Raw genomic sequence first — 27,830 nt, forward strand, 5'->3', positions numbered from 1 at the left:
CCCCCGCCTTATCATGGGCTTAGTTTTATTAGTGTCCTCGAACTTCGAACTTATGTACCGGAGGACTCCCCCGGTATAAAATGTATCCCCGAGGCTGTAAGCGGCTTTACTTAGCTAAGAGCCATTACATATATTCTCCCCTCCCCCCTCCCCCCCTGTTACTGTTAGTTTATCTATCGACCAAGAAATAGGGGTGGCCGTTTATGTCTGGAGTTTTCCTGTGGTGGATATACTGCACCGTTTACCTGCTAGAGGGGGTCTGGGCCTTGTAGTTGTATGTGCATGTAATGTACTGTACATGTACATTGTACTTTTCTTTTTCGTAGGTAGATAGTAGGTAGGTAGTTATAGGAGAGAGAATCAATTGATTCATTCGCTCCCGTCAACAATAGAATTCTTCAGAAGACGATTCTCCCTTCGAAAAATTAACAAATAATTATACGGAAAGAAAGAAAGAAAGAAAGAAAGAAAGAAGGGAAATAAATGCCTCCGAAGAAGTATAAGGGGGGGAAGTTTAGAACCCAGCGTGACGGTGGTCGCCTACACTCATTACTATTGCGTGGAGATGATGTTGTGTTTTTATTTGAAAGAGAGTGTTCTGTTCTTTCTATCCCCACCGTCCTTTTTTTTTCCTTTTTTCCACACACTTCGCCGTTTTATTTTATTATATTTTTTATCTCTTCTTCTTCTTGCTCCCACCCAACCAACCAACCCCTCGGGCCATGTGCTGACTGACTTACTACTATCTGTCTATCCTACTTTCCTTTTGCTTTTTTTTGCTTTTTCCCCGCGGGGCATTGTGTGTGAAAAAAAAAAAAAAACCGACAACCCGGTTCCCAATCTACGGGGATAAACAACATCTCCTAGCCGCCAGAACAAACCAAAATAAAAAATAACAAAGGGAACGAACGGGGACAGCATAACAATCGCAAGCAGGACACCAGAGAAAGAGATAATAATAAGTAGAGGTAACAGTCCAGTGCAGTCCAGTCCGCAGCGTGTTAGCAAAGTTAGCATTGCATTGCATATTCCACCTTTTCTTAGACCGGGGGCTGCTGCTGCTGCTGCTGCTATAAGCGCCACAACACACCCCTCATTTCTTGTGTGCTGCCGCCGCCGCCAGTATCTTCAGACGCTCGAAAATTCCAAATTTCCCCGTAATAGACTGCGACTCCTTCTTTTCCCTTTTCTCTATCTAACTACTCTTGCTTCTTGCTTCTTCTGTCTCTCAATCTCCCCTTCTCTCTTCTTTAGTTAGTTACTCTGTTGGTGAGCTCTGGTGTAAAAGAAAAAAGGGCTGAATCAGGTGGGTTTCATACAAACTCAGCTTCTCTTTCTCTCCCCTCTTATTATTGATTGATTTATATTTATTTCCAATTTATTTGTTTTTTCTTCTCCGTCTCCGTCTCCGTCTCTCTCTCTCTCTCTCTCTCTCTCTCTCTTTCTCTTCCTTCAATTACACGGAGTGCTTCTCTCCCGCCATTCCCTACAGCTGTAGTAAGTCTTGTTTAGCCTTGGTTCTGTATTCACTTTTTTATTTTTTTATCTTTTTATTTTTATGTTTTTTATTCCGCGCCAGATCAACACCTCGCCAGGACCTGAGCTTCGCTCTAAGATGACCTAGCTTCAAGCCCGTTCTGTCCCGCCCATCCCCCGCGCCCGTCGTTCAACTCCGTTTCCTCCTCCCCTGTCCTTACCACACATTCTTATATATATCAAACATCCAAGCATCACCAGCATCACCAGCGTCATCAGCATCATCATTCTTCAGGGTTCGTCACAATACAATCACCCACCCGGACATTTCTCTCTCTCAATGCACCACACCAAAGCTCCTCTCCTCCCCACCTCACAAACCAGCCGTCATTGATTAGATCTATTCACTGCACCGAAAAAAAGAAAGAAGAAACAAAAATCCGCCTTTTTTGGAAGAGGTTTATACATATACATATATATATATATATATATTATACATATATCATATGTTGCGGATGTGGGCTCACGGAAATATTTATACATATATAGTGTGACCTTTATATTTTTTGCCCTTGGAATTTGCTGCCCAGCTTGGCGCTTGCTCCGGCTTTAAAACTGCCAGAGAAAAAGCCTGGAAACTGGTTGCTGCAGGTAAAGTTAGTCCTCTCGGTTTCCCTTTTCCCTTTCCCCTTTTCCATTTTTCTTTATCATTCTTCTCTCCTTTTTCCCACCTCCCTTTCTACTATATAGAAGAGGGGGGCATCGGGGTTCGTTGTGGGCATTCGGCGTTGTTCTAGCACAACCAAGAAACCGCCTGTCGGAGTTACAAAAATGAAACAGGGATAGATATATTCTGGGTGACTTGTATAAAAACAAAAAGCAAAAAGCAAAAAAAAAAAAAAAAAAAAAAAAAAAAAAAAAGAGGAGGATGTTGTTGTTGTTGTTTGTTTGTTTTTGGTGGTGGAAAAGGATGAATATTGGCAGAGAGAGAGAGAGAGAGAGAGATTTGTGTGTGTGTGTGTGTGTGTGGGTGTGTGTGAGATAGAGCTGTTTGGGCGATCGATCGAATCGCTCTCGGAGGGAGTTTTTGGCGCGGGGGGGGGAGGGAATTCTAGACTGCTTCCTTCGTCTTGCCCCTCCTGGGCTGTGCTTTCGCCACGAAAATTCAATCACATTAATATTGTTTCGTCATTTTTCTAAACTTCTTCCTTTTTCCAAGCGAACTATTATTTACCTATTATTATTTCTCGATGGCTGACCCTTTACTTGCTACATTACAAAGAACACGAAACCCAGAAAAGAACACTGTCCACTCTCGACTTCCTCCTCGGCTCCCAACTTACTCAACCTTGCATCCCTATCCTCCTACAAAAGCTATTTTTCGACGGAGCTAGTTCTCGTCAACATTTCACACCACGCCCTTCCCTTGCACCTCCGTTTCCTAATCGAATCCCAATAACGCGCTGGTCCTCGCCCACGCTACCTAATCTGCTCGATCACAGTCGAACTTTTAAATGCTGGAATAGGAAAAACTATTATACCTGCGGTATTCTGCGGTCGCAATATAATTTTCACATCCGGTTTCCCCTCCGTGAGGGCCTTCTTTCCGCGGTGGGCTCCCAAGAAGCTCACTGTTCCTAGATAAAACCTTTTCTTTTTTTTATATCTGTGTATCAGGCGAAGTCCTTGATAAACAAATAAATGCCATATTTGGCCTATCAGACCCCTTCGTCCGTTCGACTAAACCCCCCCTCCTTCTCGAACATGACGCCTTCAGCGACGGCACAGGTGGTATGTCAAATCAGATTACTCAGACCTCATTACTTACTTCCTTTGAATTTTCACTGTTTTCCTGCCCTTGGGGATCGCATATACATATCTCTAACCAACCACCCCCCGCACATATAGCCGCAGCAGCCGCAGCCACCGCAGCAGCCACCGCAGCAAACCGCCAACGACAAAGTGCCCGATCTAGCCTCACTGGGTGACCACATCGAAGAAACAACCTTCGAGCAAATTCTCGAGATGGATGAAGACTTTAAGCGTGAATTTAGTAGAGACTTAGTATACGGGTTTTTCGAACAGGCAGAAACTACATTTTCGGATATGAAGAAGGCAATGTGAGTTACAATCCTTGAGGAATAAAAACCCATTTTTCCGCGTGCGCCCCTCTTTTTTTGTTTTCCCCACCAGCACCACCACAGCACCACCACAGCACCCAAACCAGCGGTCCCCCCATTTGTTCTATCGCAACAAGTTCCTATGACGTCATATCCCCAACCAACCTCCTCCCCTTCAAACCGTTATGATGCCGATCTCCACCAATCAACCATCTTTCAGATGTATTTCCCGACTTGAGTACAAACCTTATCTCTTTCTGCTTTATTGTTGTTTTATCTTTAATAATTTCCATTATTTTTATTTTTGCTTTTATTTTATTTTATTTTATTTCATTTTTTTCAAAAACAAATTAATTTCTAACTATTTTCCCTTCCCTTCCTTCTCCTTTACGACCAACAGCAAGGAAAAAGACCTCTACAAAATCTACCAACTAGGCCACTTCCTCAAAGGCTCGTCGGCAACGCTAGGCCTCACAAAAGTGAAAGAGGCGTGCGAAAAGATCCAGAACCTCGGAGCGGGCAAGGACGAGTCCGGCACGGTCACCGAACCCAATAAGGAAGTCTCGCTGAAGAATATCGAGAAGACGCTGAATGAAACCGAGAAAGATTACAAGGATGCCGTCGTGCGGTTGAAAAGGTTTTATGGCGAGAAGGTTTAAAAAAAAAAAAAGGAGTCTGATATCTACTCTACTTTTATAATAATAATGAGGGGCCATGGGACGGAGAGTGGAAGGAGATGGGGCTACATGGTTTGGAAGGACTGAACGATATGAAGAGCTTTTCTGGTCTATGGAACTAGAATGCTTTTAATTGAGAGAGAAGAAAGTGCGGAGGTTTGGAAGGGAGGGAAATATAATCACATAATGGACTAAATTGTCTTGTGATGTCTTCATTACTTTTTTTTTTCTTTTCTTGTCTTTCTTTTATTTTCATTTGTTAATTAATTCTCTTGTTATTACTTCTCATTGTTTCTTTTTTATTTCTTCTCTTCTTCTCTTCTTCTTCTTCTTCTTCTTCTCCTTCTCCCTCCCTTCTGGAATTCTCTCTCAGGGGCGTTGATATATTTTTACACATGCCATTTTGTTTTCTATATATATTCTTTTCTTTTTTTCAGTTTTTCAATTTAAAAAAAAAAAAAAAAGAATCTATCTTCATGTACCCTTTGAGTTCCCTTTCTCCTATTTTCTCCTCTTCTCTCTTCCCCTCCCCCTCTCCCGCTCCTCTCTTCTCTCTCCCCCTCTCTTCATCTCCTACTTAACTTCCCCCTTCTCTCTTCCTCTTCTTCTCCATACAACTTCTTGATACCACGCAAGCCATGTCCTGTTCCTGTTATATCATACCCAATCACATCACGTTATATATGCCTGTCTCACTCTCCGCCCCCCCAGCTCTTCTCTCATCCTCTTTCCTCCCCCTCAGTGTTCCGCGTATATATAAATACTTTCAAAAAAGAAAATCTTCCGCGCGCATCTTTTGCAACCTCATTATTCATCTATTTCATTTTCATCACTTCTCATCATCAAAATCAAAATTAAAATAAAAGTCTGTCTTTGATGTTTTGATTTATTTTCTCATTTTTGTTTTCTTCTTCTTTCTCTTTCAAATTTTATTTTTTATTTTATTTTATTTTATTTTATTTTTTAACTTCTTGTGTCATCACTCATTTTCTTCTCTTTCTCTTTCTCTTTCCGTATTGTTATATTTTCTTGTCTTTGGCACTGTGATTCTTGTGTAAGAGGTGTGAGTGAGTGATTGAATGTAAAGAATGAGATAAAGTAAGTGAGAATGTGCTGAAAAAAGAAAGCTATAACATGGCATAAAGAGGTGAAGTCAGTGGTCACAATGTGTGTAGAGAGAGAAAGAGAGAGAGGTCTGATATATATTGAAAATATCACTCATATCAAATCATTCTCTTTATACTTCATATAAAGAAAGAGCTAGTTACATCAGAAGCAACTTTTTATAAGAGTTGAATTATAGTATTCTTCTTCTCTTCTGTAGTTTATCATATCTGTGGAGAAAATCACTAGAGCCTTGAATATCAACAGAGGAGGTTCAACAACAATAATGTATGAACCTGTCAACATCCCCATATATATCACGTGATCCATTCCGATGGAGTTTAGCCCGATACAGCCTAGTAGCAGCCCTTGTTTGATCCTATCCCGGTTTTCCTTCTTTGCCCAAAACACAAACCTTCCCGTTTGTTTGATATAATAATCAAGGGGATATCATATTTCTTCCTTTTTAATCTTTCGACCTCATTTTTGTCGCTATTATAAAATATCCCCCTCCTTCCCATTCCAGCCTCAAATAGAAAATTTCTAGAACTATCCACTGTATCTCGTCCCCCCCTTATGTAATAGTTGGCCTCTAGTTCGTGGTCGACAGGAAAAAAAGTCAAAGAAATAGAAGCGCGTTTTCGCTTCACCCCCCTTTTTCCGCCAGAACCGAAACTCAACGACGCAGGCTTGAAGGGAAAGAAAAGGATAAAAAAAAAAAAAAAAAATAGAGGAAGAGGTTATATTTCTCTTTATCTATTTATTCTTATTATTCTCATCCCTACTGTCTCCTCCTCACACTCACAACCACAACCACAATGCGTCTGTCATCATCAACTATTCTCCTCCTCCCAGCCCTGGCTGCGGCGCAAGATCAGATCCCACTCAGGGACCAGGTGCAAGGCTGGTTCAATAAGGTTAAATCGTTCCTCCCCACCGCTACCCCCGTGGTGAACTCCGCTGCCAATTCCGCCGCCGCCGCTGCCACCAGCGCTGCTGCTGGCTCCAAGGGAGGTGCTCCCAAGATCGTCAATAAGGAGGTTACCCCCATCACCGTCGCCAACTGGGAGTCGTTATTGGCTCCGAAGGATGACGGCCCAGGGCAGGAGTGGTTGATTTACGTTACTGGCGGGAATAAGACGTGCCATGGCCAGTGTAAGAAGGCGGATAAGGCGTGGGAGGTATGTGTGGCTGGCTTTTCGATATATAACTTATGGTAACTCTAGATATTAAGATACTAACGATACCCCCAATAGGCCGCCATCCCCCTCTTCTCCGCCGACGAAACCTCCCCCTCCCTCGCAAAAATCAACTGCGAAAACAACGGCCTCCTCTGTTCCATCCTCTCCGCCACCCCCGCCTCCGTCTGGCACTGGCAGGTCCCCGCGCGCGAACCAGGCCAGCCAAAACCAAAGACCCTCGTCCACATGTCGCGCGTGAACACCACCTCCGTCGACGCTGAGGCCATCTACAAGGTCCATTCCGAGAAGACTTGGGAGAACAAACCGGCGTTTGACGGCACGTTCCACCCCGTCGATGGAAAGCTGGCGCAGTACGGCCTTAGTGTGCCGTTTGGCTATGTGATGTATTACGTCGGTATGGTGCCTAGCTGGCTTATGATGGTCGGGATCAGCTTTTATTAGTCGGACTTTTCATGTAAGTTGTTTTTCATTCTTCCCAGCCAGCCACCTTTGTCACCCAAAACCTTTTTCCTCTTCGATCTTTTAGGTACTGATGATGGATTTTCTTTTTTTTTTTTTTTTTTTCGTTTTGAATAGGAGCCGGAGAATGGGTCCCCCACGACCTCAGGCTGCTCCGCCCGCGGGTGCTGCGCAGTGAAAGAGCCAAAAGACCAAAAAGCCAAAACGAAAAATACAAACGAAATAACAAAAATGATATATAGATGTGTATGTGTATGAGTTGTTTTCTGTATGTGTTCGGTATAGCTCTGTATTACTGTTTTCTGTTTATTATATATTATTTATTACTATTACTACTACTATTTTATTTTATTATAACTACCGGTAGCTTTTTTCCCCGCTTCTTTTTTTTTTTTTTTTTTTTTTTTTTTTTTTTTTTTTTTTGTTTTTGATTCCGATTCGGTATTTTTTCGCTTTTTGTACTAGAACATTGGGGGATCTGTGGAAGGTATTCTTAGTTTTTAAATTAAATGCAGGGTAAAGTCCATAATTGAAAGTCTTAAATGATAAAATGTATCGGACGAAGCATTTTTGTTCAATATCCTCGTCAAACCCTCTTCCAACCAGCAAGCTTACATACAGGACAGACAGCTTATTATTAGCTTTCCAAGCTTAAGTTAATTTTTCAACCGGTTTTCAAAACTCTAAAGGACACACCACACACCCTACCCTCTCTCTCCTCTGCCGCAACCTCTCAAACCCAACCCAGCCCCCCCCCTCCCACACCCGCGCGCCTCACAACACTAAAACTAGGTGCCGAATAGAGAAACACTTTCTCTTCCTCTCTCAGTACATGCGCAGGTTAATATTTTAATAATAATAATAATACAGAAATGACCTCCCCCTTCCACGCGACCGAGCGCGTCCCCCCGCCAAGCACCGCGGCGCTGGTCATCGCTGCTGCCATCCTGGCGGGTGTCACGGGCTTTTTTATTGGGCAGGGGGCGTCGTTGGGGGTTTTTGGGGCGGGGTCGAGGGGGCAAGGGGGTGGGAAGGGGAAGGAGAGGAAGAGTTGGCCGAATAGTTATGATGTGAAGGTGCATGGGGAGTCGGAGGAGGAGGAGGAGGAGGAGGGGGATGAGGAGAGTGAAGAGGAGGGGGGAGGGGGTGAGATCGCTGCGTTCGAGGGGAATACGGAGGAGGTTAAGCTTGTGCTTGTTGTGCGGACGGATTTGGGGATGGGGAAGGGTTCGTCTGTTTTTTTTTTTTCTTTTCTTTTTCTTTTCTTTTTTTCTTATCTTTCACACACCGCGCCCCCTACTACATAACATACCCATTTTAACACCGAACCTTACGGGACAATCAACTGAAAAATCTCATTCCCTCAAATACAGGCAAAATCGCCGCCCAATGCTCCCACGCAACCCTCGCCTGCTACAAACACTACCTCACCCGCGCGCCGGACTCGCCCATTCTCAAACGCTGGGAGCGCCGTGGACAGGCTAAAGTGGCGCTGCAGGTGAAGAGCGAGGAGGAGCTGTTGGTGTTGCAGGCGCAGGCTGTCAGTTTGGGGCTGTGTGCGCAGGTTATTCAGGACGCGGGCCGAACGCAGATTGCCAGTGGGAGTCGGACTGTGTTGGGCATCTTGGGGCCGAGAGGGGTTGTGGATGGGGTTACGGGGGGGTTGAAGTTGTTGTAGGGTTTTCTGTGTTGTTTTTGTGATTTTTTTATTTTTTTTTTATACCCGTGACAGAATACTTGCTACTTTGTTAGAGATTGTTTATGGCTTGGGGTATGGTACATTGGAGTTTTTCTCTTTGGGATTTTTTCCATGATAATTATGGGGTTTCTTTTATTTATAGATATGGGTTACTTGCAGCTATGGACATGACTGAAATAGAGTATGGCATGGAGGGGCCGATAGTGGCCAAAAATCTCTTCAAGCTTCGTGGAATATCCTAAGAGCATTTTGGATCATTCTCATTCTCTCCTCATCCCCCTCCAAACCAGATGTCCCCAGTTATCCAAGCGAAAAGTAAACGGCCGAATTGAATAATTATATATGTTGGCAAGTCATGGTTTTTCCCTAACCTCATCAGCCGACGGCCAAAAGAAATCGGTAAAGGGAGGTGGAATATGACGCCCTCAGCAGGAACCCGGCCACCTCACCGAATTCACCAACCCGCCGAAACGGGGAGGGAGCTCAAGGCTGAGTGTTAGTTCAATAAAGAAGAACCGGGCCGCTGAGATTCTCTCTGAGATCTGTCGACCGGAAATTGACACCATTTTTTGCAAGGGAAGATTTTTTGTTAGAAAATGATTCCCCCTCGATGGCTCCATGAATCGTCGAGCTGTCCAGCAATAGCAACCGAAACACAGCCAGGGTACGAATACCCTGGTTGGATCAGGACTGCTGGACACAGATCTGGATTTGTTGTGATGAGGAAGAAGAGAGAGAAAGAGAAGTCGAAGGTTGTGATATTTTTTTTTGTAGTTGGGCACTGAGTGGCGCTATGCCTGTTTGAGTTCGGACCGGATTTTGGTGAAATTCCGGAGCTGGCGAAGAACAGAGCCATAATAATATCGCAAGGCAGCTGGAGGAGAGGAGAGGAGCAGCGGAGAGCAAGGGCAACTACAACAGTACACAAGCTATTTTGGAACTCTTTTCACTTCACGTTTTACAGTCTGACCCACTGAATCATACCGTGCCTTTTCCATTTTGTCTCCACAGTTATGACGGACGCTCTGTCGATTGAGCAAAACAATAAGATCCGAGTCGCCCTTGGTCTGAAGCCTCTTCCTGTCCCCGGCGCTGCCACTACCACCGACAACAGAAACAACGATGGTCCCGTCTTTAAGCCATCCAGAGATGGCAACAACTCAGATTCTTCAGATGACGAACCCGCAAGCACACTAGAGTCGCGACAGGCGCAGGGATACGATAACTGGAAGAAATACCAGGATGAAGCCGAGGCGAAGAAGAAGCGCCAGGAGAAGCTGGACGCGATCAAGCGGGCGCGCGAAAATGCCCAGAAACTAGTGAAACTTGAGGGCAAAGGGCTGGGTGAGGTCGATGAAGCGGAGGCTGCGTTGGATACCAAAACCTGGCTGATGCAGCAGAAGAAGCGGCAGCGGAAGATTGAAAAGGAGCGCGCGAAGAGACTCGCTGAGGAACTTGCGGAGAGGGAGCGGATTGCGGAATATACTGCGAAGGATCTTGCGGGTGTGAGGGTTGGACATGAGGTGGCTGATTTTGAAGAGGGCGAGGAGCAGATTCTTACGCTTAAGGATACGACCATCGATGAGAATGAGGAGGAAGGGGATGAGTTGGAGAATATCGACTTGCGGGACCGGGAGCGCCTTAATGAGCGACTGGCGTTGAAGAAAAAGAAGCCGGTGTATGATCCTAATGATTTCGATGGGTCCGGCTCTATTCTGGCGCAGTATGATGAAGAGATTGAAGGGAAGAAGAGGAAACGGTTTACGTTGGATGCTAAGGATCTGACTGAGGAAGAGCGGGAGGCGAAGCGGCAGGATGTGTCGTCTAAGCTCAAGGCGCAGCCTGTCAACCTCGATATAATGCCCGAACCTACGGCTACCCCATCAGACTATCAGGAGGCGACAGAGATTAAAATCAAGAAGCCGAAAAAGAAGAAGCCGAAATCTACGAGACAGAAAGCGGTGGATGAAGATGACATATTCCCAACCATCGACACTACGGACACGCCTAATGGAGATAGTATGGAAGTGGATTCGGGAGCTGTCAGTACTGGACTTTCAACCCCCGCCCCGCGACGATCAGATAGAGAAATATCGTTCGTTGATGATGAGGATTTGCAAGCGTCACTAGCAACACAGAGACGAGCTGCATTCAAGAAACGGAAGAAGGTTCGTCCGGAGGATATCGCCAGACAGTTACGGGAAGAGTCAGAGCAAGCACAGAATGGAATGGACTTGGATAACGCGGATGGCGAGGACGACGCTCCTGGCCTGGTTATCGATGAGACATCCGAATTTGTCGCAAACCTACAGCGCCCCACGATACCTGATCGGCGCCAGCGCTCGGTCTCGCGCCCGAAGGAAGAATCGCCTGAAGTGAAAGAAGAGAGGGACGAAGATGTCGATATGGAGAGGTCGTATAATGATATTGAAGATGAAGAAGACCTCAAAGGACGACTGAAGAGAAGCGAGGAGACTACGCCAGCTGCAGACATCACTGCTACTGGATTAGAAGAGGAATCGACACTTGACCAGGGCCTGGGCTCTACTCTCGCCATGCTTAAACAGCGGGGATTGGTAAAGGAATCCAACGCAGGCGATCTGAACACGCTCCACCGCGAGCGCCAACGATTCTTACAGGAGAAGCAACGGCGCGAAGCGGAAGCAGAGCGCCGCGCCCGTCTCCAGCGAGAACGCGACCGCGCCTCGGGCAAGCTCGACCGCATGACGGCGCGGGACCGGGAGGAATACGCACGGCAGGAAAACAAGCAGCGCGACCAGCTCGAGTCGCGGCAGATGGCGGAGATCTTCAACCGCGAGTACAAGCCGGACGTGCAGCTGAAGTATGTGGATGAGCACGGGCGGCTGATGGACCAGAAGGAGGCGTTCAAGCACCTCTCGCACCAGTTCCACGGCAAGGGCAGCGGGAAGATGAAGACGGAGAAGCATCTGAAGAAGATTGAGGAGGAGAAGAAGCGGGAGGCGATGAGTACGTTGGATAGTAGCCAGCATACTGGGATGAATAATGCGATGGGGGCGACGGCGAGGAGGAATCGGCAGGCTGGGGTTCGGCTTGGATGAAGGGGGTGTCTTCTGTATACTTGGAACTACATCTGTACTGTAGATCCATTCCCCATGCTTATTTACATTTTTAAATGTTGCATGTAGAGGAGCATGTAGAGGATCTGTCGTTGCATGCTTTTCTTTCTCTAAGCTGGTACTTTTTTGCCAAACAAAACACTCCATTTACAATGTTAAGCGGGAATCAAATCAATTATCAATTATCCAATCCTCCTTCGTATAAAGAATATCGTAATCCTTCTCCTCCAACATCCTTTATAAATATTCCCGTCAAAAAGCGATCCACCTCTGTAGGGCATTTTCGGGACGTTACTTGAAATCTAATAATAATATATAAGAGCTAGAGAACTAATTTTTCTTCTTCTTCTTCTTCTTCTTCTTCTTATTTTTCCCCAGCGCCCAGACTTCCAGGCATTGCCGGCTTCTTCCCCGGCTGCCTATGGGGGGGGGGAGTCCACTTGTACTGCTACCTGGCCAATGGCAGGGGAAAGGCGCAGGGCAAGGTAGAGGTACTTACTGGGATGTTTGTTACTATTATTATTATTTGGGATATCTGGCTGCTTTCCCCGGATCAAACTGCCATTGCAAGGGCTCGGCACTCGGGAGGTTTCCTAAGGCTTTTTTTGTTTTTTTTTCTTTTTATAATTTGATTAATTTCGGATTACGCAGTAAATCGAACTCGGTTAAAGCGGGGATTTTGGGATTTTCGGTGAAGAGAAAGGGAAAAAAAAGGTGGAGAGAAGAAAAAAAAAAGCAATTCCTGAAAGCTCTTTTTTTTTTTTTTTATTTTTTTTTTTATCCCTCTCTTTTCCCGCTCCGAGATCTTCCTGAGACTTGTCTTTATAATAATCCCATCTCGACTTTACTTTCACAAGCTAATCAAAATAAATATTTATAACTTTTCTCTGACTCATTATTACTAGCCATTGGCTACCTTCTCGTTTTTCAATTCCTTGCTGAGCTTTTGTGCAGCATAGAAATCTCTATCCTAGCTTAACCTCCGTATCATATCGCCATGTTGTCCACTCTAAGAGTCGCCAGCCAAAAGGCTGCGACTCGCGATGTTGCCATGCGCCTGTTTGTTGCTGGTGCTCGTCCAGCTTCCACCTGGTCCAATGTGCCCCAGGGCCCTCCGGTATAAGAATAATGCTTCTATCCCGTTGCATAGATGTTTGCTTGGCCTTTTGCTGACCGGGCACGTCATTTGTTCTCTCTAGGACGCGATTTTGGGCATCACGGAGGCCTTCAAGGCGGACTCATTCAAGGACAAGATCAACCTTGGTGTCGGAGCTTACCGTACGTATTACAGTATATCTCTTCTTTCCGCGATCTTCCATATATCTACTTTTATTAATCATCGAGGCTATTTGGCTAAAAACACATTGTAGGCGATGACCAGGGAAAGCCCTACGTCCTCCCCTCCGTCCGCGCCGCGGAAGAAAAAGTCCTCAACTCGAACCCTGACAAAGAGTACGCCGGCATTACCGGTGTGCCCACCTTCACCAAAGCCGCCGCCTCCCTCGCCTTCGGCGCCTCCAGCCCCGCCATCAAAGAAGACCGCATCGCCATCACCCAGACCATCTCCGGCACCGGTGCCCTACGGATAGGCGCTGCCTTCATCGAGCGCTTCTACCCGCACGGCAAGAAAATCCACATCCCCACCCCAAGCTGGGCCAACCACGCCGCCGTCTTCAAAGATGCCGGCCTCCAGGTCGAGAAGTACCGCTACTACAACAAGGACACCATCGGCCTCGACTTCGAGGGCATGATTGCCGATATCCAGGCGGCGCCTAGCAACAGTGTCTTCCTCCTGCATGCGTGCGCGCATAACCCGACGGGCATTGACCCGACACAGGCCCAGTGGCGCCAGATTAGCGATGTGATGAAGGCCAAGGGGCATTTTGCGTTCTTTGACATGGCCTATCAGGGCTTCGCGAGTGGAGATACGGACCGCGATGCGTTTGCGCTGCGCCATTTCCTGGAGGAGGGGCATGGGGTTGTGCTGTGCCAGAGCTTTGCCAAGAATATGGTAAGACTCGGAATTCAGGAACCCAACAGGGACATAGAGAGAAGGGGGATGAAGGGGGGAGAAGGCTAGGGGCCAACGGATAATCCCCTACCTCTGCTGGGGAAATACTGGCGGAGAAGTTCTACCCGTTGCTCATACTAATTTCCTCTACCTTCTAGGGTCTGTATGGCGAGCGTGTCGGCACATTCTCCGTCGTCTGCGAGTCTGCCGAGGAGAAGAAGCGCGTTGATTCGCAGATCAAGATCCTCGTCCGGCCCCTGTACTCCAACCCACCCATCCACGGTGCCCGCATCGCCTCGACGATCCTCAACGACCCAGCCCTCAACCAGCAGTGGCTTGGCGAGGTGAAGGGCATGGCTGACCGCATTATCAAGATGCGTGCGCTCCTCAAGGAGAATCTGGAGGCGCTGGGGAGTAAGCATGATTGGAGCCATATTACCAGCCAGGTATGTTATTTGTTTTTCTTATTTTTTCCATATGTTGTTGTTTGTCTGTTGTAATATGCGTGCAACTACGATTGAAGGCTAACGATGATACTCTTTTGTTAATGATATAGATCGGAATGTTCGCATATACTGGCTTGAAACCTGAGCAGATGGACAAACTTGCTAAGGAGGTACGTTCTAATACATGTCATAAACATGTCACAGTTTCTCTTTCTCTCTTTTCTTTAACACCAGAACTCTCTCTCTCCCATTTTTTCTTCTTCTTCCTCAGGGAACCACAACTAACACATGCTGTTTTCTCCTTCTCTAGCACTCCGTCTATGCCACCAAGGACGGCCGCATCTCCGTTGCCGGTATCACCACCGCCAACGTCAAGAGACTGGCTGAGTCCATCTACAAAGTCACCGGATAAAAAAAGAAAGAAGAAGAAAAAAAGAACAAGAGCGTCTTTGACCTAAACACTGTCCTCCCTCTCCCTTCCCAAAAGCAGTCGGCTCTATTGAGGAAAAGAAAATGTTAAGATTAGAAACTAGATTTTGTATTCTTCCTTGGCGTGTCTCTACTGGCCAGCAACTCCCCTTAACTGTTTCTCTCTTTTATTTTGGTTTTGTTTTTTGTCTGTCGTTGTTTTATTATTATTATCATCATTATTGTGTGTACCCTGCTAAGCCTTTTTTTTATTGCGTAACGATGTACTTGTACGTTTTTTCTTAAAGTTTCCCTTTTGTGTGTGTGTGTGTGTGTATGTGTTCATCGTGACTATCTACTAGCAATTCTTTTTTTATAAAATGGTTTTATTTCAATGCTTCCTGCTACATTAGAATTAACTTCTCCTTCCCTGTCCCTTTTTTCTCTTCTTATTCTCCCCTTGGCGTTAATGCGGCCGCTGGACCCCTATAGAAACCGGGGTGTAGGGCGAATTGCTCGGCATATTGTCTGTCTCAAATCCCCCATCGACCTCAACCCCAGAGACAAACCGGGCTAGCCTGCGCATATTCCTGATTCCTGCCTTGCGTCAATGCATGCATGCTATCTGCTATGCTATGCTATGCTATGCTATGCTACCTTGCGAGGTTCTGAAGGAGCAGATTCTCGCAGAGAATTGGAGCCCGGATGCGAGTGCGAATACGAATGCGGGTAGTAACTTATTCTAAAGTACAGGTTTTTGTTTTGAAGCTTTTGAAGTCGTGGGACGGCAGGTATACAATATCATTGCAATTCTGTATATATATATATTGTATGTACGTGTATATGTATATGTATATATATATGTAATGGCTTTTATATGTCTGTTTTCCAGCAGCATTCGTAATATAATAATGTGATTTCTACAGCATCGTTGTTTACCGTACCGTAATGCGTGTAATCTTACCCTCACATGCCGTGCCGACCGAGCATTTCCTGGTCTCTGATTGGCCAAATGTAGGCCGACCGAAACAAGAAAACGCCGGCATTTCCACAGTCGACGTAATGTGTCTGGTAACTAGTTACCAGGCGGATACCTCTTTCCCCAGCATCCTACAGCTGGCGGCGGAAGTACCTCCCGTGTATCTTCTGCATGTGCCAGCAGCTTCCCCACCAGCAAACTCGGCAAACCTTGGATAGCTTCAAGCATTTCCACATACAGTAATATTTATCATCATCGCCAGAGTGTTGTTGCTGCTCCAAGTTTACTCCTACTACTGGTGATTCACTATTCCCCCCCCCTTTCTCCCCCCCCCCCCCCAACGAACTTCTTCTCTCATCTTCTCTTTCTCTTCTCTTCGCTTTATGTTACAGTAATTATATATATACATCTGCTCAAGAGAGTGAGGCTCCCATTCCGAGGTACCATTCCTCATCCCGGTTATCATGTCCACTATGACTTCCTCTGCAGTACTTCCTGTCGCCTTGCAGAACAAACTCGTGTCCGCCAGTAGATCCTCCTCGCGCATCTTTTCTTCATCAACCTTCAATCTGTATGTGTAGTTATACAATCTATATATCCCCATAAACGGTTCCTTCAACTCCAGGACTAAAAGAAACACCACCTCCCACTAGACTCCGCAATATCGTCTTCTTCTTCTACGTCTTCCGCTTCGTCCGGAAATCCTTCTATACCGTCCGTGGCCACGGCCCCATAGGTACCATCCGCAATGCCTGCTCCTACATCCGCCTCGTTCTCTACTCCCTCTTCCTCCGCGCCCCCGGTGTCCGCAGCAAGGTGGACAAGCAAGTGTCCACCGCCATAACGAAGCTGGAAGCAAAGCTTGCCCCAACTACGCCCGGCATCCTCAAAAACACAAACCTGCCCAAACAGGGTTGGACCCCCGATTACATTCGCGCGGAGCTAGATAAGCTCCTGGGTATGAAGCATACCAAGTGGCAGGAAGGCAGAGTCAGCGGCGCTGTTTACCATGGCGGCGACGACTTGATTGGGTTGCAGACGACTGCTTTCAACCAGTTTGCTGTTTCGAATCCTATCCATCCTGATGTCTTTCCTGGTGTGAGGAAGATGGAGGCGGAGGTGGTGGCTATGGTGTGTTTTCTTTTCTTTTCTTTTCTTTTCTTTTTTTTAGGGGAGAGCTTCTTATCCCGCCTCATTCTCATCTCATGCATTAATGTATCCCCGCGTAGGTGCTTGGGCTGTTCAATGCACCAGAAGATGGTGCAGGAGTGACTACTGGCGGCGGCACTGAGTCGATTCTCATGGCCTGTTTGTCTGCGAGGCAGAAAGCCTACGTTGAGCGACGAGTTACTGAACCAGAGATGTAAGCTTCCCCAAATTCCCCCCCTTAAAGATCAATTCGGCCGGCCGCTTTTTCTGTTCAGAAAAACTAAATTTATTCTAGGATCATCCCCCAGACCGCTCATGCAGCTTTCAATAAAGCTTGTCAATATTTCGGCATCAAGCTTCATATGGTCCCCTGTCCCGCTCCCGACTACAAGGCTGACATTCGCGCCGTCCGCCGCCTGATCAACCCAAACACAATTCTCCTTGTCGGCTCAGCGCCAAACTACCCACATGGCATCGTTGACGACATCCCGGCCCTCTCCCGCCTAGCCGTCAAGCACAAAATCCCCCTGCACGTCGACTGCTGCCTGGGTTCCTTCGTCATCTCCTTCCTTAAACGCGCCGGCTACCCTTCCCCGTATGAGGAACAGGGCGGCTTCGACTTCCGCCTGCCAGGCGTCACCAGCATCAGCGTCGACACGCACAAATATGGCTTCGCCCCCAAGGGCAACTCCGTCGTCCTCTACCGCAACCGCACCCTACGCAGCTACCAATACTTCATCCTCCCCAACTGGTCAGGCGGCGTCTATGCGTCCCCTTCCATAGCCGGCTCGCGACCCGGCTCCCTCATTGCCGGCTGCTGGACCAGTCTCATGGCCATGGGCGAGTCCGGATACATCGACAGCTGCCACCAGATCATCACCGCAGCCCGCACCTTCGAGCAGGCCATCCGCGAACATCCAACCCTCTCCAGCGCGCTAAAAGTGCTCGGCAAACCAATGGTCAGCGTCGTGGCCTGGGACTCCGCGACGCCGGAAATCGACATCTACGACATTGCCGACGCGCTGTCGGCCAAGGGCTGGCATCTGAATGCCCTCCAGGCCCCGCCTGCGATCCACGTGGCGTTCACGGTGCCCACGGCTGGGGCGGTGGAGAAGCTTATTGCGGACCTTGTTGCTGTTGTGGAGCAGGAGAGGGAGAAGGCGGCGGAGCGGAAGCGGTTGGGGCTTAAGGTTGAGAAGGGGAAAGGGGATGCGGCGGCGTTGTATGGGGTTGCGGGGAGTATCCTGATAAGAGCATTGTGAGTAGGCTTGCGGAGGGGTTTTGGGATACGTTGTATCTTGCTTGATTCTTGAAGAAATAGTGGGGGGGGGGGGTGGGGGGGGAACAATAGGTGAGGTGCGATGTGTCCGGTGTCAAAAGAGGGGAGGCCGGGGGTGGGGAATGCATTGCTGGTTCTGTTTGACAAGCTGGCGTTATCTTCGTTATTCTACTTGTCCTTTTTCCTTTTCTTTTTTTGCTTGAATGGACCTGTGCATATACTATATGTAATCCTTCCTGTTTCTTTTTTTCTTTTTCTTTTTCTTTTTCTTTCCTTTCCTTTCCTTTCCCTTTCTTTTTGTTCCTGGCCGCATGTCTGTAAATACATTGAAGGGAGGGGCTAATGTGTCCTTGGACGTTTCTATATATCCTACGGAGTATTTTGTGTCCTGTTTGTTTATACCTGTTCACTTGTTTCAATATAGATTTTACTAGGATAGTTCTCTTCTCTCTGATCAAGGTGGTAGGTAGGTTTAAAAGTTAGGCAGGCAGTTCTTTTCAAACGGGGGAGGTGGAATGAATATGGGTTGCACATGTCTAGAAAATGATAGTGGTCAATGGCAACAATAATGAAACAATTCTTATATCTTTGAATTAAGTTAAGTAATAGGAAAGGGGGTGGGGTGGGTGGTTTCTGGCTGAATAATATACAAAACTTCATTGTACTGTACAGTGTAAGTATGCGGGGAGCTCGGGCGGAAAGTGGTCGAGGAGTTCTTGATTGATAAGATCGTCGAGAGGTCGGGTAAGGCACGTTCGAAACGGACCGATCTGTTTATCCATGTTACCAAGGTAGTTTGTGGATATTTATGTGTATCGGTGTTGGTCCATGTCGCAAAAGAAGGGGGAGGAGGGGAGGAATAGCCCAATCTACTTCTGCTAGATTGATCAGGGCGTGCTATGGATGGTTGGTGGTGATGTGATGATTGCGAAGAAACGGACACGCAATGCAGCTCCCGGCCACGGGGTTGATATAAAAAAAAAAAAAAAAAAACATAAGGGGCTGTAGTTGGACTCGCTCGCAAGGCCGTATGCCCCGTTCCTCCAGCCCAAGCCAACCAACCCCATTATAACAAACAAAATCTATATATACATATAAAACCCAAATAAACTAAGTGATAAAACCATCCCCCCAGATCATCACGCCTCCCTCTTCGCCCTAAAAACCTCATCCGCTCTCTTCTCAACGTAATACCCCGGGTCAGGTTTCCGCTCCAAATGCACCTCTAGCTTCGTCAGCGGCCGCTCGACCTCCCGCACTGCCACCAGCTCTTTCACTTTCATGATCTGCCCGGCCACATCGGGCGATACGGGGTAGAAGACGGTTTGCATACGCTTCTTGAGGCCCAGGGCCATGAGGACGCCTGTTGTTCGCCGCGGTAGGCCGATGGCGGAGCGGATGAGGGTTATGCGGAAGTAGGTCATTTTTGCTTTGTACTGGTGGGGGGTGCCCGAGGATTGGGGGTGGGGAGGGATTAAATTGTTTGAGAGAGAGCGCGCCGCGAGGGGAAGCAGAGTGTGTGCTTGTGTGTATATATGTTATTTTGTGTGACTCGTGGTCGTAGGTCTGTCACGTAGCAACGGTTAAACTGCTCAGTTTCCGGTGGAGGACGCGGGCGGGGAGGTAAATAAATAGGCGGGTTGTTTTGTCGTTCTTCTGTTGGCCTCCGTTATTTTCCTATTTTCCCTCGAACACTGCTCTTTGTCCTGCAACTTCTCCTTTTTAACGCAACACAGACTGCGTAGCTGCAACCTTCTTCCTCGAGTTGGAGCAAATCGCTTACGCTCAGCTACGCCCCGGAGAACGCAGTTGGTTCTTCTTCGTTTCACAGGGATTCCGCTTCTTTCTGCTCTCAAGTTTTGCCGAACACTAAGGCCTTTGTTCCATAGGTATAGCACAATCGCGATTCCAAGTGCTCCGCTATTCACTATCTTGCGCTGATAAATCCACCTGAGCGACCTCAGATAGACGTTATCCAAACCCAAGTTCCGTTCAACAACACAGCTCCTGCTGCGATGGTTCAAGTAAAATTGGGGATTTCCTTCTCGTGAGTTTTGCAATTCCCAAGCCGAATTGATCTGATATAAATGGCAGTCCCCTTTCTTGCCAATTGAATTGCTAGTATCGATATCAACGCTGTCGTTGCAAGCCAGAAGAAATATTTCCAGCGAAGACAGTGTCGGATAATCGATAATCCCGAGCCAATGTCGACCCGCCAAATCGGGCAGCCGAGTGTGGCTGGTGACTCGTCCACATCCAGTAAGTTTTTCCGGGCGAGTATGTGCCCCGACGCCACGCTTTCTGTGGCGCAGCGAGCCGCCGCCATCGAGCAACTTATCAACCGCAGTGAGAGCAAAGAGACGACGATCCGGGCTAAAAGGGACCGTGAGAAGCTGCGGGATGCGGTGGCTCGGAATGAAACTTCTTTGACGAGTAACGCCGATGCTGAGGTGGAGGATATATTATTGCCCAATGCCTCGTCGATTGATCCTAAAACTCCGCCGCCGCCGCCGCCGCAGTCGTTGACCCCTGATACTGGGCCTAACCAACCTGCTATTCTTACATCCGTTGTTGCTATAACTAACCAAGCCGCAACCTCCTCCACTACATTGCCAGTTCACACTCCATACTCCTCTCTACCGAGATCTACGCTGTCACGATTTGCTACCATTTCGACTGCGAAACGTCGACCGAGTCCACCCTGTGAACCACCCCCCACAACTGAGGCCTCGGGCTCCAGCTTTGTTTCCTCCGTCCTTGCATTCGCAAATGCGCCATTCCTTACAGACACCAAACCTATAACCAATTCAAAGCCATATACACCTGCCTTATTACCTCCAAATCTTGAACCTGTTTCCTCTGCGGTGCTTAGTGCACCGGACAAACCCCCAACTCTCGGTCCAACGCAACACCTGCCCAATAATCCCAACATGGCGCCTCAGAAAGCGAAAGCAATCGCAGATGACAGTAATATGGACAGCGGGGTTGCTATGCCCCGCCTAGAGGATTTACTACGCCATCCGGAAGATCTAGATAAAATTCCGGCATTGAAGGCTGAATATTCACTTAAAAAGGCGGCTGTGGATGCACAGCTTCGGGAAGGATTAAGGGATCAACTTGAAACCGTGCAACGAAGCATAAGCCAGCTGACCGAGGGCCAACGGCATGTTTTGAAAACCAGGGACGAACTACAGGGCATAGATAAATTATGTGCGGAGTCTCAAGGTACCGTTGGGGATTTCTCGCAAATCGACAAGTTGGCAAGGATACAGCGGAATTTTGAAGCGACGATAATGATGAAGAAGGGCCTGGAGAGCTTCCATAACGATCTCTCCGAAGTCGAACGTCTATTAAGAGAAGATGACCAAGACCTTGAAAATCAGCCGAATTTGCTCCGTGCTCATATGGCTATCACCAGGTTGAGGGATTTCAGAGATGAAGCTATGGATCAGATACGAAAAGCGGGGGATAGGAGCAACGAAACGACTTTAATTGAATGGTTTCAGGGCCTTGATTCTGTGATAGAATGGTTCGATGACCACATTGGAACTGCCATTATGAACCTCATCCCACTGGTACAGACGGAGAACCGGAGTATGGTAGTCCGGCTGGCCCTGGTTGTTATGACCGAGGAGAAAAACGACGCCAAGGTTCGTGCTTTGCAGGAAGCTCAAAAGGACCACAAGGCTCTAGCTAGCCGGTTCAAGTCAATGAATATTGGTCCCAAGACCGTCAGGGGCTATAAAGAGAACTTCCTCAAGAGTATCGAACTTTATGCGCAGAATCAGTTTGAGAAGTCCAAGGAGACTTTCCTAGATGATCCAGAGAAGCTAGAGAAGAGCTTTAAGTGGTTTTTTAATGATTTATTTACCGTGAAGGAGGGCATGCAGTCTCTTATGCCGAAGAAGTGGAAGATATACAAAGTCTACACAAATATCTATCACCGCATGATGCATGATTGGCTCCTCAAGTTCGTTGATGATCCTGAACTCCCCACGGCGAATATGCTCGCCATCATACACTGGTCTGAGAAGTACTATAAGAAAATGGCAAAGCTCGGTTGGAAACAATCGGACCTTGTTCCCAACGTCCTTGATGACCGTGAGGGCGAACTTGTCCGAGATTGGCGGAACCTCATCATCAAAACTTTGGACGAATGGATGGATCGAATGTTTGTGACTGACAAGAAATCCTTCCTTGAGCGAGATACCGCCGCGTTGGATACCAATCCAGACGGATACTTCCGTACCAAGACCCTCGGAGATATGTGGCGCATGATTCACGAGCAACTTATGGCTGCGAGCTATTCTGATCGAACAGATGTGACGGAGGGAGTAATAGATGCCATGTTCCGCGCTCTGAAAACTCGGCAAACAACCTGGCAAACCGTCCTTGACGAAGAATGCGCACGGTACAAAAATCCCAGTACAGACCAGTCCGAAGGTCTACAGCAACTTCAAGACTGGCTCATCGCAGTTGCCAACGACCAAATTGCCTGCATCGACGACAATGACGAAGCCTCGGGTCAACTGGGCTATCTAACACGCTTCGGTCGCGACTTCGAACCGCTCGTCACACCAAAGTACCTCACATCCCGCGCGGCCATGGAGCTCGACAGCCTGCGCGATGGCTATGTCGACCTCAGCACTCATTGCATAACGCTCTTCATCGAGCTCATATTCACCGTCGACTTCCGCACCACGCTACCCGACTTCTTCACGCAGAAATGGTACGGCGAGTTTGCTATCAAGCGCATGACCTCTACTTTTGAAGACTACATGTCCGACTATAGCACCGTGCTGCACCCGAGTCTCACGGATATTCTCATTGAGGAACTCTCCGATGAGCTGCTGGTGCGCTACCTGTCAGCCATCCGCAACAAGGGAGCCAAGTTCCGCCGCCAAGACCCCTTCACGGATAAGTTTAAAGACGACATCTTGACCGTCTTTGCGTTCTTCCAGAAATTCCCGGATGCGTTTGCTGCTACAATTAAGGATCGGTGGCGGGTAGTCGATTGGCTTGTTAGGCTCCTGGAGGCGGAGAAGGCGGCAGGCGTTGTCGCGGTCTATGAGACTTTTAAGACTGAATATTGGGACTTGCAGCTGTCGTGGGTTGAAGCGGTGTTAAGAAGTCGAGATGATTTTGAGAGGTCTATGGTCAGTGCTGTGAAGGCTAAGGCTGCGGAATTATTTGTGGAGCGCGGGGTGGAAACGATTATGGGCAAAGTACGATGATCTTTTTTTGTGTCCACTGCTGGGAAAGACTGCCCATTTTTATTGCTTTTATCATTTATCATTTTTATTCTTTTTACTTCTTGTTATCCTTTCAAAGGGGCAAAATGGTGGCCCTATTCCGTTGCACGGTGTATAAATTCCGTGGAATCTTTTTTCCCTTCTTTTCTTTCGCATTTTGTGTCTTCTAAAGCTATCTTACGGTATACCAACGGATTGGAATAGGCGCTCTAGGTTGCTTTTTATTGACAATGTTTTGTAGCCATTTATAAACAATTGATTCATACATATATATTCTGGCTGATACTCAGGTATTCCAACTCAGCCCTGCTCCTCTACATATACGGACATCTAACTTTTTCACAAAGCCTTTGGAATATTCCCACCACATATCATCCCGTAGAACCAGAACCACACCGGCTAAGCTAAACTAACACCCCCATCCTCCGATCGGCACGCGTCTCCATTATCTCCGTCGCCATCTCCATCTCCATCTCCCCTCATCTGCGGCGCAAATACCAAACTTCTCTCCCCGACACTGACATAGGCCTCCCCCAACAATGGCCCACCATTCGCACCATCATCAGGCACCGGCTTCGCGCCCATCTCGCAGATACAAACACGATCAATGGGAATATCCTTCGCCCAGACAAAAGGCGCTTTTCTCTCTTTCTGCACCTGTACATCTTTCTCTTTTACCTCTACTTCCCCTTCCCCCTCCTCTTTCTTTTCCTTCTCCTCAACCTCTTCAACCTCTAACGATAAGTTCCAGCTCTGACTTTCTGCAGGCTCATGATCACTGACATCTACATCTACAGTCGGGGGTACATAATCGCCAAATTTCACCAGAAGCGGCCGTGCGTCGAACTTGAGCGTTTCCTTGCGTTTCGCACCTCGCTGCTTGCGCCGGGGTAGATAGACCGTATTTGCAATCGTGGCGTGCAGAAGGAGCGGACGTGGTTTTACCCGTTTTCCATCCGACGATGCTGCTGTTGCTTCTCCTTGAATTGGCAACGAGGCTGCGCCGACATTACCGCTATTATCATTATTGCCCCCATGGTCTCCCGTGGAACCCTGAGAATCCGATCCGCCACCCGCATTGTCCTTACCGGTGAGCTCACTGGCTTTGTTCTTGGATCTAGGAGAGCGCTTGATCGTCTCCTGCTGTATAAAACCCGCCTCAATAAACTTATTCCGCAAACTGACGCATAATGGGTACAGACGAGACGTGCTGTCAACGGGCTTGGCGTGAAGAATGGTGGCAGCTTTGGCCTTGGGAAGGGCATGTAGAGATATTAGATTAATAAAAAGCGGTTGCGGTGCTGAACCAACAGCAGGAGTATTATTCGATATACTGTCCTCTCTCGTTGCTGCAGCCCTCGCCTGGATCTCTGCTTCTCGCAACATCGACTCAAGGTCCAAGGACTGAAGAAACGCCAGCGCTTCCTCTAGACGCTCCTTAGTAGGCAGACTCATGACCCCAAGAGTCAGATGCAGAGTGCCCAGCGGTCTCAGTGCTCCATCAGGGAAAAGGGGTGTGTCAGGGAGCTGTGCCGAAGCTGCTACTCGGGCGGAGACAGGTGGGGGTACGAGTGGGATGGAATCTCGAAATTCTGATAGGGAGGATACTAGCTGTGGAATAGAGGTTGAGTTTACCAAGGGCAGGCAGAGGAAATGGGTTAGCCGTGGCTTGCTGCCACCGCGCTTGCCAGCGGTGTTTTGGTTCTGCTGTGATGGCCTGGCCCCGCACTGCGTGTTCGTGTTTGTGGAGGTCATTGTTATGCTGTGGGAATGGAAGACGAAACAGCGGCTGGCGGGACTGGAGGGAGTGTGCAAGGTATTCTTAAAGTTGGCAGATAAGTAGAGTCTGCTCATATGCATAGATCGGGCGAACGAGTCTATACATGAAGGCGCAGTGTAAAGGCAAGCTCTGGATGTCCACGAATGGGGTGTTTAAGTTCTATCGGGCGGCTTCCAAGGATAATATTCAGAAGAAATAGCAACGCAAAAGAGGCAGGGAGCACGTTCAAGCAGATATACATATGTACATATATATATATTCCTCGCGAGTTTATATGGAACTTGTCCTGGTTTAAGATCTCAACTCAGTGCTCATGTAACGGGTGGGAACTATTGTACCAGGAATGCCATAAGAATGAGGAATTGAAGATTTGGCTATTTATTTAAAACCCATATATATGTTTTAAACAAACACAGATATTCAGCCTGTGGTAATTTCAAAAGGCGATGAATAATAGAGACGGTTGGTGATTGTCCTGTTGTATTTATGACCTACGGTTGTGGCGTCAGGATTCGGCATTGTCAACATCACACCACTCCGCCGCATATTTATCAGACCACTTGCGCTCTCACTCAACTCTCTCTCTCAACTCACACACACACACTCTCTCTCACACCACCTCACAATTCCCATATCCACTATTCCCTCACCTTAGCAAGGGTTTACTATATATAACACACACGCAACATACTCCAATTCCCTTCCATTGCCGTCTCCATCTCTCCATCTCTCCACTCGCCATGCTCTCTCGAACAAGCTCCCGGGCTGCTAGCTCTCTTCTCCGCTCACCAACGACCACCACCACTCTCCTGCCCACTATCATAGCCTCCACCGCTCTCCGCACCCAATCACCTTCTTCAAACCCTAGAAATCTGCGATGCGAAACCTCAGTGAAAGTCTACTATCGCCAGCTACACAACACGCCTGCACTTCGCAAGGGCATAACACCCCATTCCGCTGACCCCGCTCCGCCCAATCCCGAGCCGTCAAGCTCGAATATCGCCGGCGGAGCGAACCATGTGACGCACCCAACGCCATTGGCGGAGGAGCAGTATCGCGAATATGCGGAGGAGTATTTTAACGTCCTCCTGACGAAGGTGGAGCAATTGCAAGAGAATGGGTCGGATATTGAGGCGGAGTATAGTGTATGTATTATTTCATTTATTTTATACATCTATATATATATGCATGTATATATCTCTCTATATCCCTTTGTCCTGTAGAACCCTAATCTAGTGTTATCTTCGTTGTGGGATATAATATACCATTCATGCCATATGCCATTCCCTCCCTCTCCACTCCTCTCCTCCTCCTCCCTTCGTCACCCGATCTCTTATTTACTGACCACCATCCCCAATCCATCCAGGCCGGCGTAATCAACATAACCGTCCCAGACGTCGGCGTCTACGTGCTCAACAAACAACCACCCAACAAACAAATATGGCTCAGCTCGCCCGTCTCAGGGCCCAAACGTTACGACTGGGTAGTCCAGGGGGACCACATGGATGAGAAGGAAGGCACGCGCGAGTTCATCAAGGGCCAGTGGATATATCTACGCGACGGCTCGAATTTGACCACCCTGCTGAATAAAGAGCTGGGCTTGAGCATGGAGTATGATGTGTATGGAGAAAGGGAGATTTAGACAGAGAGCCCTGGGGTTCTTGCCCGGGGAGGGGAGGGCTCGTTGGTTAGTTACTGGTTGTAGTTGATGTTATTACGCTGTCACTGTATGTACATACTTTATGTTTTTAAGCCATGAATGGAACAATGGAGCATGGAGGCGATGGAGATCGAGATCGAGATCGAAATCGAGAGCGCCATCCATATCGACGATATTTCGCATGCTGTGCGCTATTTCCTGCATTCTGAATTGCTTTTGTTGTATTATTTATATATTGCATAGAGAAAAACAGATATTTCCGTATAGGGTATTTCAAAGTGAGAAATTGACATTGAATCTGAAGAAAATTTGATCAACCGTATCCCAAAAAAAGAAAAGAAAAAAAAAATGGGTAACGACAATGGTATCCACATCTTTCACGGAGTCAACCACACATGGCCTCGCTTCTATTTTCCTTTCCATGCCGCATCCATATTCTCTTCCCCCCTCGCAGCCGTTGGTCTAGACACGAACGTAGCTAGGTGTCTGTATGATGGTTGGAAGCGCGGAGTATCCCACATATATATATATATATATCTTGACTTGCTGCAGTATAACCAGCGCAGGCAGAATAAAATTTTGCACATCCCACACCCCTAAGTCGAGAATCTTCAACCCGGGATCATTTTTTTGATCCCTCGGACAAGCATTCTATTTGTGTGATAATCCTAGGACGAGATTGGGATTGGGATTGGGATTGGGATTGGGATGGATTGGGTAGGCCGTATCGGGCTTTAAGTTCTGAAGATATCCCGAGCGACATACCTCCTCTTCCCTTGCACAAAGGCCAGAAGGAACAGACAGGGCCATGTACGTTCACATGCATATGCGGATCCCCTCGTGAACCCCTATCATATATCTATCTCTCTCTATTTCCAGCCTTCTTGATCGGCTATCATCCCCATTTCATATATTTCCTCCCTCTCGGACCTTTTCTTGTCGTGATTTTCTGGCTGGAAATGGGTTTATTATAAATGCCTTGCTGCGTTCTTGTATCCCGATAAGCCTAAGGGGAGGCATATGGCGAGATT

General features: G+C 47.6%; 10 protein-coding genes across 13 annotated transcripts; 8 read left to right on the top strand and 2 right to left on the bottom strand.

Annotated features, from left to right (window-relative positions):
• The first annotated feature begins 153 nt into the window (after positions 1–153).
• BDBG_02313 (osomolarity two-component system, phosphorelay intermediate protein YPD1) lies at positions 154–5,657 on the top strand. 3 transcript variants are annotated; one of them, XM_031720735.1, is made up of 5 exons: positions 154–1,772; positions 2,026–2,132; positions 2,759–3,267; positions 3,385–3,596; positions 3,997–5,657. In XM_031720735.1, exons 3-5 carry the CDS (start codon positions 3,178–3,180, stop codon positions 4,253–4,255), a joined length of 561 nt encoding a protein of 186 aa, XP_031577002.1. In that variant the 5' UTR covers positions 154–1,772; positions 2,026–2,132; positions 2,759–3,177; the 3' UTR covers positions 4,256–5,657. The 3 variants fall into 3 exon arrangements, with proteins under 3 accessions (XP_031577002.1, XP_031577003.1, XP_002627642.2); XM_031720736.1 differs by having other exon boundaries at positions 154–1,306; positions 3,997–5,573; XM_002627596.2 differs by lacking the exons at positions 154–1,772; positions 2,026–2,132 and having other exon boundaries at positions 2,531–3,267; positions 3,997–5,648.
• Positions 5,658–5,970: 313 nt separating this feature from the next.
• BDBG_02314 (uncharacterized protein) lies at positions 5,971–7,421 on the top strand. The gene is made up of 3 exons (XM_002627597.2): positions 5,971–6,558; positions 6,634–7,033; positions 7,156–7,421. The coding sequence occupies exons 1-2, from the start codon at positions 6,196–6,198 to the stop codon at positions 7,018–7,020; spliced, it is 750 nt and encodes a 249-aa protein (XP_002627643.1). The 5' UTR covers positions 5,971–6,195; the 3' UTR covers positions 7,021–7,033; positions 7,156–7,421.
• Positions 7,422–7,648: 227 nt separating this feature from the next.
• On the top strand, positions 7,649–9,141 carry BDBG_02315. 2 transcript variants are annotated; one of them, XM_031720737.1, is made up of 3 exons: positions 7,649–7,830; positions 7,909–8,265; positions 8,412–9,141. In XM_031720737.1, the coding sequence occupies exons 2-3, from the start codon at positions 7,911–7,913 to the stop codon at positions 8,714–8,716; spliced, it is 660 nt and encodes a 219-aa protein (XP_031577004.1). In that variant the 5' UTR covers positions 7,649–7,830; positions 7,909–7,910; the 3' UTR covers positions 8,717–9,141. The 2 variants fall into 2 exon arrangements, with proteins under 2 accessions (XP_031577004.1, XP_002627644.1); XM_002627598.2 differs by having other exon boundaries at positions 7,649–8,265; positions 8,412–9,056.
• A 382-nt stretch (positions 9,142–9,523) lies between these two features.
• BDBG_02316 (DNA binding protein SART-1) lies at positions 9,524–12,025 on the top strand. Its single transcript, XM_031720738.1, has one exon. The coding sequence runs from the start codon at positions 9,751–9,753 to the stop codon at positions 11,815–11,817; it is 2,067 nt and encodes a 688-aa protein (XP_031577005.1). The 5' UTR covers positions 9,524–9,750; the 3' UTR covers positions 11,818–12,025.
• An 807-nt stretch (positions 12,026–12,832) lies between these two features.
• Positions 12,833–14,704, top strand: BDBG_02317 (aspartate aminotransferase; the record flags this gene model as incomplete). The annotated part of the gene is made up of 6 exons (XM_002627600.2): positions 12,833–12,952; positions 13,035–13,113; positions 13,206–13,846; positions 14,005–14,292; positions 14,403–14,462; positions 14,603–14,704. The coding sequence occupies 6 exons, from the start codon at positions 12,833–12,835 to the stop codon at positions 14,702–14,704; spliced, it is 1,290 nt and encodes a 429-aa protein (XP_002627646.1).
• Positions 14,705–15,932: 1,228 nt separating this feature from the next.
• BDBG_02319 (sphinganine-1-phosphate aldolase) lies at positions 15,933–18,724 on the top strand. Its single transcript, XM_031720739.1, has 4 exons — positions 15,933–16,250; positions 16,333–16,810; positions 16,909–17,042; positions 17,124–18,724. Exons 1-4 carry the CDS (start codon positions 16,144–16,146, stop codon positions 18,088–18,090), a joined length of 1,686 nt encoding a protein of 561 aa, XP_031577006.1. The 5' UTR covers positions 15,933–16,143; the 3' UTR covers positions 18,091–18,724.
• On the bottom strand, positions 18,360–20,272 carry BDBG_02320 (50S ribosomal protein L30). The gene has a single exon (XM_031720740.1). It carries the CDS (start codon positions 19,529–19,531, stop codon positions 19,247–19,249), a length of 285 nt encoding a protein of 94 aa, XP_031577007.1. The 5' UTR covers positions 19,532–20,272; the 3' UTR covers positions 18,360–19,246.
• Positions 19,775–25,520, top strand: BDBG_02321 (exocyst complex component Sec6). Its single transcript, XM_002627604.2, has 3 exons — positions 19,775–19,996; positions 20,072–24,018; positions 24,157–25,520. The coding sequence occupies exon 2, from the start codon at positions 20,312–20,314 to the stop codon at positions 23,339–23,341; it is 3,030 nt and encodes a 1,009-aa protein (XP_002627650.1). The 5' UTR covers positions 19,775–19,996; positions 20,072–20,311; the 3' UTR covers positions 23,342–24,018; positions 24,157–25,520.
• On the bottom strand, positions 23,366–26,182 carry BDBG_02322 (uncharacterized protein). The gene has a single exon (XM_002627605.2). It carries the CDS (start codon positions 25,217–25,219, stop codon positions 23,759–23,761), a length of 1,461 nt encoding a protein of 486 aa, XP_002627651.2. The 5' UTR covers positions 25,220–26,182; the 3' UTR covers positions 23,366–23,758.
• On the top strand, positions 25,571–27,315 carry BDBG_02323 (mitochondrial chaperone Frataxin). The gene is made up of 2 exons (XM_002627606.2): positions 25,571–26,284; positions 26,506–27,315. Exons 1-2 carry the CDS (start codon positions 25,880–25,882, stop codon positions 26,779–26,781), a joined length of 681 nt encoding a protein of 226 aa, XP_002627652.1. The 5' UTR covers positions 25,571–25,879; the 3' UTR covers positions 26,782–27,315.
• The last annotated feature ends 515 nt before the right edge of the window (positions 27,316–27,830 follow it).

Source organism: Blastomyces gilchristii (genome assembly GCF_000003855.2).
Source record: "Blastomyces gilchristii SLH14081 genomic scaffold supercont1.3, whole genome shotgun sequence".
Classification (NCBI taxonomy): Eukaryota; Fungi; Ascomycota; class Eurotiomycetes; order Onygenales; family Ajellomycetaceae; genus Blastomyces; species Blastomyces gilchristii.

Coding starts and splice junctions, on each gene's coding strand:
- BDBG_02319 (XM_031720739.1), top strand. CDS start 16,144: ATGTCCACTATGACTTCCTCTGCAGTACTTCCTGTCGCCTTGCAGAAC. Junction 16,251..16,332: donor TCTTCATCAACCTTCAATCT/GTATGTGTAGTT, acceptor ACCTCCCACTAG/ACTCCGCAATATCGTCTTCT. Junction 16,811..16,908: donor AGGCGGAGGTGGTGGCTATG/GTGTGTTTTCTT, acceptor ATCCCCGCGTAG/GTGCTTGGGCTGTTCAATGC.
- BDBG_02314 (XM_002627597.2), top strand. CDS start 6,196: ATGCGTCTGTCATCATCAACTATTCTCCTCCTCCCAGCCCTGGCTGCG. Junction 6,559..6,633: donor AGGCGGATAAGGCGTGGGAG/GTATGTGTGGCT, acceptor TACCCCCAATAG/GCCGCCATCCCCCTCTTCTC.
- BDBG_02320 (XM_031720740.1), bottom strand. CDS start 19,531: ATGACCTACTTCCGCATAACCCTCATCCGCTCCGCCATCGGCCTACCG.
- BDBG_02321 (XM_002627604.2), top strand. CDS start 20,312: ATGTCGACCCGCCAAATCGGGCAGCCGAGTGTGGCTGGTGACTCGTCC.
- BDBG_02323 (XM_002627606.2), top strand. CDS start 25,880: ATGCTCTCTCGAACAAGCTCCCGGGCTGCTAGCTCTCTTCTCCGCTCA. Junction 26,285..26,505: donor ATATTGAGGCGGAGTATAGT/GTATGTATTATT, acceptor CAATCCATCCAG/GCCGGCGTAATCAACATAAC.
- BDBG_02313 (XM_031720735.1), top strand. CDS start 3,178: ATGCCATATTTGGCCTATCAGACCCCTTCGTCCGTTCGACTAAACCCC. Junction 3,268..3,384: donor CTTCAGCGACGGCACAGGTG/GTATGTCAAATC, acceptor CCGCACATATAG/CCGCAGCAGCCGCAGCCACC. Junction 3,597..3,996: donor TCGGATATGAAGAAGGCAAT/GTGAGTTACAAT, acceptor TACGACCAACAG/CAAGGAAAAAGACCTCTACA.
- BDBG_02322 (XM_002627605.2), bottom strand. CDS start 25,219: ATGCATATGAGCAGACTCTACTTATCTGCCAACTTTAAGAATACCTTG.
- BDBG_02316 (XM_031720738.1), top strand. CDS start 9,751: ATGACGGACGCTCTGTCGATTGAGCAAAACAATAAGATCCGAGTCGCC.
- BDBG_02315 (XM_031720737.1), top strand. CDS start 7,911: ATGACCTCCCCCTTCCACGCGACCGAGCGCGTCCCCCCGCCAAGCACC. Junction 8,266..8,411: donor GGATTTGGGGATGGGGAAGG/GTTCGTCTGTTT, acceptor CCTCAAATACAG/GCAAAATCGCCGCCCAATGC.